At 34.8% G+C, this 11,464-nt stretch overlaps 1 protein-coding gene across 1 annotated transcript in view; it reads right to left on the bottom strand.

Annotated features, from left to right (window-relative positions):
• LOC107676383 (cadherin-23-like) overlaps positions 1-10,965 on the bottom strand; it is a 267,703-nt gene extending 256,738 nt beyond the window's left edge. Inside the window, exons 1-2 of the mRNA XM_016470905.1 lie at positions 10,879-10,965; positions 1,639-1,713 (exon numbers count right to left, since the gene is read on the bottom strand). Of these exons, the coding sequence (XP_016326391.1) occupies positions 1,639-1,713; positions 10,879-10,963 (160 nt within the window). The 5' untranslated portion in view covers positions 10,964-10,965. The remainder of the gene's footprint in view (positions 1-1,638; positions 1,714-10,878) is intronic.
• Positions 10,966-11,464: the final 499 nt, after the last annotated feature.

Below are 11,464 nucleotides of genomic sequence, written 5' to 3' on the forward strand. Positions count from 1 at the left end.
ACAACTCGGGAAATGAGAGCATCCGAGGAGCATGTGAATGCTATGTATATTTATTTTAAATATTTTTAATGTTCTTTAATGTTATCCATCGGTTTTTTTTTTTTGGGCCCTTTTTTTTAAAGGAGACATATTATGCCCCTTTTAACATTATGTAATATAAGTCTCTGGTGTCCCCAGAATGTGTCTGTGAAGTTTCAGCTCAAAATACTCCACAGATCATTTTAGTGAATTGGTGGGTTTTTGTTAAATGTGAGCCAAAATCATCACAATTAAAAGAACCAAAGACTTAAACTACTTCAGTCTGTGTGCATTGAATTTATTTAATACACGAGTTTCACAATTTGAGTTGAATTACTGAAATAAATGAACTTTTCCACGACATTCTAATTTATTGAGATGCACCTGTATTTGTCAGTTATGTATTTTATCTGTATTTGAGTATTAAACAACATGCCTAAGACAAACTGTACTGAAATCAATTGTGAGTCGAGTCTAGTATAAAAGTATCAAAGTACTTAAAGCATGTTGTGTTTACAACATTGAATCTGTATTTCTTGTATAATGCACTAAATGCACAAAAAAGTATATGTTTTTCAAACTTACTGCAGACAAAAACATATAAAGTCAATGTATTTGAATGTTTTCACTCTTGGTGACTCCTTATGAGTTTTTTTATAAAGAGAAACCGCTTTTTAGGCCTAAAAGTAAGGCCTAAGAGTAAGTGCTTTACTCCAAATATACTTAAACTCTAAAAAAGTGTTTATCATTCAGTCCATAACAACTGAGAGGTTAAAAACAGAAGTAAATAAGAAACAGCGAGGCAAACTGCAGACTGAGGGTCACATAAGAGCACAAAAGCAGCTTATGATAACAAGAGGTCACAAGGTTAAATAAACATGCATGCTCTTCGACCTAAAGACAGGAAAACTATGAATAAGGGATGAAGAGGTGTAGAAAGAGGGGATATGGGAAGTATAGACAGCAATGAGGTATTAATGCCCTTTATAAAATGAAAATGCTTGCCAAAAAAATTTATATGTCGAAAAGTGCATGGCTGTAGTGCCAGTGCTTTACAGGGGATAATATATATATATATATATATATATATACACAAACAAAAAAGTAAGAATATCATGATAAACTATTCAACCAGTTGGTTGTTAGATGACTAAGCAACTAATCTTCTGATTTTGTTCAGAGGTCTCTATGTATATTTTGTATTTCAGCATTTTCATCTAAAAAATAAGGTACCTATAAAAAATATTAATTTTACTTCATTATCTTAAAAAGCCATTACCACATGATTTCATGTACTGTATAAACCATTTCTGTGGATTTTCTTAGTAAAATAACTATTTCATACTATATACTCTAACTCTGCAATCATAATGCCCATATCCAGTTAAGAATATTTTTTTAATATGTGTCTTTTGCTTTGTTTACAAACAAAAGCAACTGAACAATCTGAAAATCAAACCAAACATGGTCCATTTAGCATTTACAGACTAAAATCATGAAAACTGGAAAATAAATTCATCTGTGACAATGTGTAGAAAGATCACATCATCAGCGTGTGTACAGATAGAGCAGTGTGTGTGTGTGTGTGTGTGTGTGTGTGTGTTTGTGAGAGTCACTCACCCACTGGTGTGTTCTCATAGATAAGCAGGTACGACTGGAAGAAGTAATTCTGGAAACGAGGAGGCTGATTAGAGGCTGGAGGAGAGAGAGAGACAGAGACATGTGTCTTAATAAGAGAAAACACACAGTTACAGCTGTTACATTAGACAGCAAACAGATGACATCGATGAACACATCAAGCGAACACTCTCAATGTGGAGCCACTCCAGTCAATATGAGGGTTGTGTGAGAGTTTGGTGTATATGAGATATGACAATCTCTTCTACAGTAAAATAACATGTTCTGCAAAGGTTCCTTGTACTACTGTATCTCCAGTAAAAAAATTCACCTGTGTATAGGGTTCTTCAGTAACCTGGTTCTTTGCAGTACTAACTAAAAAAAGCAATGTTATTAACTTAAAATGCATTTTGCAATAGCTCAGTTTTTCAAGTAACAAGTTATTTTTAAGCAATAAATATGCTTACTGTCACTTTTGATCAAGTTAATGCATTGTTTTATTCAGAAACAATGCAATAACTTGATCAAAAGTGATAGTAAGGATATATATAATGCTACAAAATGTTTCCTTTTTCAAATAAATGCTGTTCTTTTGAACTTTCTGTTCAACAAAAAATATTTATGAAAGTTTTCACAAAAATATTAAGCAGTACAACTGTATTCAGCATTGATAGTAATAATAAATGTTCCTTGAGCACCAAATCAGCATATTAGAATAATTTCTAAAATATCATGTGGCACTGAAGACTGGATTAATGATGCTGAAAATTCAGCTTTGCATGACAGGAATAAATTAAATTTTAAATTATAATGAAAAAAATAATGGAAAACAGTTCTTTTAAAATGCAATGTTTCATAAAATTATTGTTTGCTGAATTTTTGATCAAATAAATACAGACTTGGTGAGCATAAGATACATCCTTCAAAACATTAAAAAAAGAAAATCTTACCAACCCCAAACTTTTAATATATATATTTATATATATATATATATATATATATGTGTGTGTGTGTGTTTTGTCTAAGAAATATTTAAATATATTAATGCTGTCAAAAATAAATATATAAATAGATATTACATATATTTCTTAAATGCATCCATGTATATGGGTGTATTTATACGTATATACATTACAGATAAATATACACAGTACACACACCCATATTATGTAAACACAAACTTTTATTTTGGGTGTGATTAATCACAATTAATCGATTTGACAGCACTAAAATATATGTAAGCATATTTTAAATATATAAATGTACTTTTAAATATATAAATCAAACATCGAATTTTTTTTTAACATACAAAACTTACTTGAATTCCCCTACATGAGCACTCTATATTTCACTACTACACACTATGCTCTGACATGTAAACTTCCCCATCTACGCTTGTTGTGTGCGAGACATGTTTCCCCAGTGTATATACGCGTGTGTGTGTTCTCTTTCCAGGGGTAGCAGGAGACAAGCTGATTTGTCAGAAAGATCAGGAGAGCTTTGATCGTGTGCATGGGTAGTGGGCCACAGAGACAACACACACTCCAGAAAGGGCTTGTGTGTGTGTGTGTGTGTGTGTGTGTGTGTGTGTGTGTGTGTGTGTGTGAAGTGCTGGTGTCTGATAGGGTGAATCACTTTTTGACTCCGCTTTGAACGCAGCAAGAACAAACCAGAGAGAGAGAGAGCGAGAGAGAAAGAGTGGGAGATGCCGAACAAGAAACGAGAGCCATCAACTGTGCATCCGCCAATATGCACTAACTAGAACCAATCAAGAGTAACACGTCAGCCCGTGTTAATTACTGAACTATTACAGAATGGCAGCAGAGATTAAAACAAGTTTTAGGTGTGCGACAAACTGGATCACATATTTAATGAGAGTTCCTACCAAAAGCGAAGCCTGTCACATCTGTCCCGGCTTCAGCACAGTCATGATAAAATTAATAATCATATCATTATTGTTGCTTAATGAAATTTTCTTTGAGCCCAATGCATTTAAATTAAAATGTAATGAATACTAAAACTTAATGTGATTTAATTGAATTTTCACACTTAAGACTAAAGCCTGTTTCACACGTCAAGTGGTGGCAAAATATAAGCCACGTGTATTTATTTCAGTGCCTATGGCTGTGTGCGTAACATATAAAATACTGCCTTTGTTGGCAGTATACAGAGGCAGAAATGCATAAAAGCACATCTGAATCAGCAATGCTTTTCTTGCTGAGCCAAGTTTGGTTGTACTTCACATAATGATTAAAGAAAATGGTCAAAATGCACCAGTTTAAACCAATTTATCAACACATTCGTTACAATAAAGTGTAGCTTACACTTTGGGGTTTGTAAAAGCTCTCAATGGCCTGTTCTTGACAATTTTAGAATTCATAGCCATTATCAAAGAAAAACTCTGTGTTTTAATGAAAGCTCTACAAATGCCTGTGGCTGCAGTTATGCTGATTACACTGCTGCAGACCCAGGATGTGTGAAACAGGCTTGATAGCTGATGTTTTCCCATTGTGACATTGACTGAGAGTCTTTTGAGTGAACAGGTCAGACAGAACCTTACGTCATATCAGATCTCTTCACAGACACCATCATTTTTCATGAAGACAGCTCACCTCTTACACTACCTTTAAATCGAGAGTTAACCAAAAACTACAAAATCTAAAAAATTAAAATCCCTTCCCTTCTTTTTTCCAGTTTTCCATATTTATTTAGTTAGTTCGTTATTTTATTATTTTATTTTATTTTTATTTTATTCTATTTTTTGAGGAACACAAAAAGGAATTATTATTAAGTTCCATCTCTAAACTTAAATGTGAGTAGAGCATAAACAGATTATACAAATTAATACGAATTAGCCACCAGTGTTGAGGGTACATGTATTATACATAATACATACATAACAGTTTTCACAAAAATATTAAGCAGTACAACCGTATTCAGCATTGATAGTAATAACAAATGCTTCTTGAGCACCAAATCAGCATATTAGAATAATTTCATAATAATGAGCATAAACAGATTAAACAAATTAATACGAATTAAGCCACCAGTGTTGAGGGTACATGCATTACAAGTAACACAAGTTATGTAATCAGATTACTTTTTTCAAGTAACTAGTAGTTACATTACTTTTTAATTTACAAGAAAATATCTGAGTTACTTTTTCAAATAAGTAATGCCAGTTACTTAGTTGACTTTTACATTTGCCACAAACAGAAATGTTTTATATTAAAAACAAGAAAGCCCAGCCCAGATGAGAAAAAGTAACACAAAAGTAACATAATGCATTACTTTACATAAAAAGTAACTAAGTAATAGGGATGCACAATATTATCGGACAAATATCGGAATCGGCCGATAATGGCTTTAAATGTAAATATCGGCATCGGCCTGATATGAAAAATTATGCCGATATGTCTTGCCAATAAGAGGAATACATTAACTCACATGTGCTCAGGGTGTGCTAGCGATTAGATCACGTCAGCATTGTGGCTCATTCTTGAAGCAAAGTTTTGTCTGAATGGTAATTGGATTCACTGTTTTGGATCGCTGCATTTAAACTGAGAATTCAGGTACAGAATGATGCGTTCGGTGTGTGATAGAGTAAATAGTAATAGCATGTGCAGTGGCAGCAGCCTCCCCTGGGTCCTAATGCCCGTCCGGTAAGGAGTTTTAATCCCTTAGGGGGCGCTGTTGGCCTACTTCTAATAAAATGAAAGCAAAATACACAAATATTTAGACTGTGTTTCCGATTAAATAAAGCAGTAATACAGCTTACACTTAAATTAAATAATTTTATATATACTGATTTATTCATTATGTGTAATCATGTGTAATATTGTAATATCATGTTATATTTTTTAAACAAATTATGAGCTCAAAATGATTTTCTGAATTTTTACAACTTATTTGCTTTAGACCATTTACAAATGTTAAATCATAAAATAAAATGTTAAGGTTACCACTGCATCTTTCTGAAAAAAAAATGCAGTGATTAATATATAGTTTATTTATAGTTATTTTCAAGACTTCAATGTACTGTCATTATAAAATAACTTAATTATTGTTTATTGTAACAAATCAATCGAGTGTAGTGAAGAACCCAAGTGCAGTTTATTTACAGATGTAAAGAACAAACCCTGACATTTATTTAATTCTAACAAATGTTCTTGTTAAAAACTAACCAAAATTAAAAGTAATTATATATCGGTATCTGCATCGGCTATCGGCCAAATTGAGTTGAAAATTATCGGCAAAAATCCAATATCGTGCATCCCTGCTAAGTTATGTAATTAGTTACTTTTTTAGGAAGTAACGCAATATTGTAATTCATTACTTTTAAAAATAACTAGTGATGCACGGGTATCGGGCCCGATACTGTGCTCCTGTACTCGTAATAAAATGCTCCGATACCAAAAGCCGATACCACACAGCATGTAAACAGTGCTGTGTCCAGATAAAGAATCATCGACAACAGAACAACAGAGAGTAGAATGGAGTTATTAGAGATTAAGAATGTCTATGAAGTACATGTATGTAATTAATATAGCTAATGTTAAACATTCAATATTCACGCCTGTATAGCTGATATGCACAAGCTGATAAGCAGAGCACGCTGAGTTGAGTGCGCGGCAGCACAGATGCGTGAGCTTGTCAAGCAAATATCCCTTTTTCACAGACGTAACTGGAAACTTTGTTGTTCGCTGGGATATATCAAAAGCAAGTAAGTAAACAATGCACAAGTTCCTAAAGTTATTTGAAGGTATGGAGAGCGAGAGAGAGCGTGCGAGAGAGAGAGAGAGAGAGCGAGAGAGAGAGAGAGAGAGAGAGAGAGAGAGAGAGAGCACACTTCTGTTGTATGATCTTGATTGCTGTTTGCTCCATTAGCACATGCATTTGGATTAAAACTAAATCGCAAATATAAAACAAACAATAATTATAGGGGCATTCATTATAAACAACATTTATTTTAAGCGTCAAACATACATGACTTTATTTAAAGAGAAAGTGAATCTAGCAGCCTGTGTGAAATGCTCTAGGCTCTCTCATTCTGCACCAATACAAATGTGTGCGAGTGATGCGCATGTTTTGCTTGCTTTAAAGGCCAAAGTATACTTCGGTTTTTACTCGTACGCGAAGGTCCACGTACAGTGCCCATGACGCAAATTTCGTCACCAAAATAGTACATGCTTAGGGACAGATTTACTAAACAGGGCAAATTAGCATGAGAGCGCAATTCCAAAAAAGCGCTAATGGGAGTGGAAATTTCTGTGGGTGATTTACTGACAATGTGCAAATTAAAGAACACCGAGCAGCCAGATAATTTCCATAATTACCAACTCAATCTACCAAGAGCAATGCAAATTAGTGTCTGCTTCAACACATGCTTTTTGGAGCATTAAATAATGGCGCAAATACCAGTAATTTGAAAAGCGCAAATGTTTGTAAACCGCGTTGCATGATTCATTTTAATATTCTCCTCCCATAAATTTTGTGTCTGAAAGGGAAACTCCTACAAATGCATATTCAATAAGGTCAGGCACAAAAATAACTGTCCACGCTTTTTCAGCACTAATTCTTCACTACGCGTCTTTAGTAAATCCTGACAGTGCTATTTATAACGCCAAAAAACGGTTTGAGCTGGTGCAAGCTGTTAGTAAATCTGGCCCTCAATAATATAATGTATAACGAGTGGTTCCCTGCATTATTTTAGGAAAACGTTTTGTGATACAAGTATTGAGCCGCTGCAGTGGAGCAGCGCTAATGCAACATTAAATTAAAGACGAAATACCATACAGCAATAAAATGAACAGTGAAAGTAACAAAAGCTTGTACAATACATTTTAACGTATAATGAAGTGTGAAAATAACTGAAGTGCCTGACGAAGACTTGATGGTCGTAACGTTGTTCCTGCACCTGAGCCTTCGGGTTTTTTGGGATATGCTCGCTTTTTTGTATTTTTGACTTAAAATAACTGAAGGAAATATCTGTTTGCTAAATGAAGCCAGCTAAAATTATTCATATTTTTATTCATATTATTATTAGGGGTTCAAGCACGCAGTGCTGAAACCCTATTGAAATCGTTAGGATTTTTATTTTTTTTATTATTATTCTTCTCCCCTAAAACTGATCGTGCAGACCAAACCGTAAGGCCTAGAGACTTGAAACTTGGCCAAATGATAGAGCTCAATTTGGGGAGAACCTATCAAAGTCTCAGCCCAATCGGCCAATAGGGGGCGCTACAGCGCAAAAAAAATAAAATTTCAGACATTTTTGACCGTAGATCGTACACCGTTTGTCATAGACTCAAAAACTATATATCGTTGCTATCCTTGGGTCAGTGCAAACAAAAGTGTATAGTGAACTTTTTTGCTCTACGACACTCCGTTTTTCCACAAAATTGAGTTATATCCGAAACCTACTTTTGCGAACTAGTCCTAGGTTTTTCGCCCGATCGGAACCAAACCACTGCAGAAATATTCTGTGGACACTGAATATTAATAATTATCAAAAAAAAGTTGAAATTTCGATTTTCGTGCGCAACAGCGTGCAAAGAAACGTCTATGCTAACGTTAGCCAAATGTTATTTTAGCTATAACTCTTGAACGGAATGAGATATCTTCACCAAACTCGGTACACGTGTACAAGCTCAATCTTTGAACAAATTTAAAAAACCGCGCAGCTCTGCCACTTGGTGGTGCTACAAGACGGAAAAAACATAAAAATGATAACTGCACAATTGTTGGTCCGATCGGCTTGAAAATTGGTATGCAGCGTCATGGTCCAAAGGGGCACAAGTGACTATGAGGACATTCGCGTAACTCAAAAAACATGGTCGCCATTGGCCAAAATCTTTTAAGCACCTATTTGACAGGGTTAACGGAGGTCGAGGAGTTGTACGAGAAATTGCATCTATAACAACTAGATGGCAGTGGAAGACCACTAATGGCCTCATTAAATGCCCTAAAACAGTACTAATTATAGGTTTGCCTATGGATTCATGCTAAGACATTATAAAATCACTGTTATAACATTTAAAATCACATTGAGTCAAAGTTTACCATTTTGTTCATACAGACATATCAGTTTTTACAATAATGCCAGATTATGATTACAGTGAAACCTGAAAATGACATATACACTCTTAAAAAGAGAAGACTTGCAATAAGTTTTGTGTCACCTATCATTTATTTCAAATATCTATATCTAAAACAAAATGTGTGTGCATGTATGTCTGTATATGTGTGTGTGTCTCTGTGTCTGTATGTTTAAGTATGCTTATTAAAATATACCACCTTAAATGCCTTAATGTGCTTGAACCCCAGTCATTGCTGCTTGCAGCTATATTTATTATTGTTATTGTTATTATTATTATTTTGTTTCTGTACCCAATATTTGCCTTAAGAATGTGTTAGAAGAGGTGAATAATGTCCATCTCACAAAGCTATCATATGGCTTCAGAAGACTATGAATATAGCGCAAAAGTTTCTTTTTATGATACTTTTATGATGTGTTTTTGTCCTTGTGGAAGCTTGACAGTCATGGTCACTATGAAAAAGTTTGGATAATGGCAGAATTTCCTTTTTTGTGAACTATTCCTTTAAACTTTCTCTTTTGAGCGTGAAGTGTTTAACATTCAGTCTCCAGTTGTTCTGGGGTTCAGGGCTCAAACTCCCTCCCTAATTTACTTCCATTTCATTTAACCCTCAAAACCCTGAACCAATCACAGAGAGCTAATAACCATGAGAGAACAGCTCCCACAGGACCTATGAGAGACAGAGCGAGCAAGGCAGATTCATGAAGAAAGATGGAGTGTGTAAATGATTGAGAGAGGTTCAGCAAAAGAAAAGGACACAGACAGGAAGAGGAAAGAGAGGGCAGTGAATAATAAACTCCTGTGGACTGATGTTAAGTGGCAGCGACACTGTGTTGGTAAATGTGCCGCCGCAGATTGCAGGTGTCCAACACACACACACACACACACACACACACACAGTGAGGAATGATAGACAGGAGCAAGAAAGCAGTGATGGAGTGAGATGTCTAAGAAAAGACAGGACTCGCGGGCTGATAGAAGGACAATAGGAAGGTAATGAGAGCATGCTGAAAAATGAGAGAAACAGATGAGAGTGACACAGAGGAGAGACCGCTGTCAGCACAATCAGAGTTTTAATCTCAAAGTCTGAGAGACACATTTGACCCGTGAGTGGGTGGGGTGTGATGTCACGGGGCTCATGAATATTAATTAGCTTGTGCAGTTGCTGTTAGATCATCAATATTCATGATGCAAGCCGTCACCTCAGGCTCATATAAAACATGTCCTGTTCTTCTAGTAGATGTCTCGCACTGATTTGACATCGAAAAATAATATCAAACCAGCTTCTTCAAATATTTTTACATTCAATTTTAATAAGGGTCAATTTAACACATTAATTTTGTATAAATACTTATGAAAGACTGATTAAAATTAACACATTAATGCTTAACTAGCAATTTAGCTCGGACATGGATGTGTTCCCGCATTCAAAGACAGCTAGACGGAGTGCAACAGTATGGAACAGAACACAGGGTTCTCGAGATCCGGTTTTCTTGACGCTGTGTCTTAAAAATACAATGCTTATGTTGTGAGATGCTGAAAAATAAAAGTTGTTCATTTGACGCCATGTGCACACAGACAATTCAAAAACGGAGGAAATGCTAGTACACTTCCTCTGTGAACAGAAAATGAATTGCAATGATAAGTAAACTTCAATAAAACATGATATATTGCCATCTAAAACCACTTTTTGTAATTTAATAGAAAAATATTGTGAAATATTATTACAATTTAAAATAACTGTTTTCTATTTGAATATATTTTATATATAAATATTGTGTAAATAATTCATTGAAAATAATTAATTTTGGAGACTGAGTATTTAGTAGAGCTCATCTATTATGTCAAAACTTAAATATCAGCCATTTAACAGCAAGACATAAAATGTATAAAATCTTTTAAATAATTAAAATTCCTATTAAAGCATTGATTGGCTGTTTCTCCACATAAATCAATTTAGGGTCTGTCATTTTACGAGCTTGTGAATTTGATTGTCAAATCAGCTTGACAATTTATTAGATAAATGTATTCATACACATGCTAGAATACTCACGCTCAAACCGTTTGCTTTTGTATGATGCATGGAAATCTAGCTCCACATGGAGAAACAAAGAGAGAAACCGTGTGTGAGAGAGTGTGACATTACCTTCAGAAAGTGTGTGTAGCAGCATTAAGGAGAGGAGCAACTTGACCAAAGTCATCTTGCCTCCAGAACCTTCACACCACGACATCTCCAACCTGCAACACACAAACACACACACAATCAACCAATGCATTCAGAGTGACATCATGAAACACAACAACAACTGTTTGGTGCTGCTAACATAGCAGAAATTACACACTGCACATTTGTGTACTGGTATTGTCTGGTCAAGCCTTTGTGATTGAAACTTATCATAAAAATTCTATGACATTAGCAAAGCACAGCTGGTAATCCACATTTGCGATGTGAAATCCATCTCTCTAAATAAATAATGTATGGTTCATGTTGAGAGTTGTGATGTCTCCAGGTGAACCTCATTACAAGTTCATTGCTACTGATGTCATCATGTGATATGCAAATACATACAATCATTGCTTGGTTCCTGATAAACTGTAACACACTGCATGAATCTCAGTGAGAAAAATCTCAAAGGTTTCACATTGGTAGCTCCAGAAATTACCTTTAAAGCATAAGTCAAACACTATGTGTCCAAATAAAAATCCAAATGCTTTCTGAAAATCAGTGGTTG

Source organism: Sinocyclocheilus anshuiensis, unplaced genomic scaffold (assembly GCF_001515605.1).
Source record: "Sinocyclocheilus anshuiensis isolate Anshui unplaced genomic scaffold, SAMN03320099.WGS_v1.1 scaffold961, whole genome shotgun sequence".
Lineage (NCBI taxonomy): Eukaryota > Metazoa > Chordata > Actinopteri > Cypriniformes > Cyprinidae > Sinocyclocheilus > Sinocyclocheilus anshuiensis.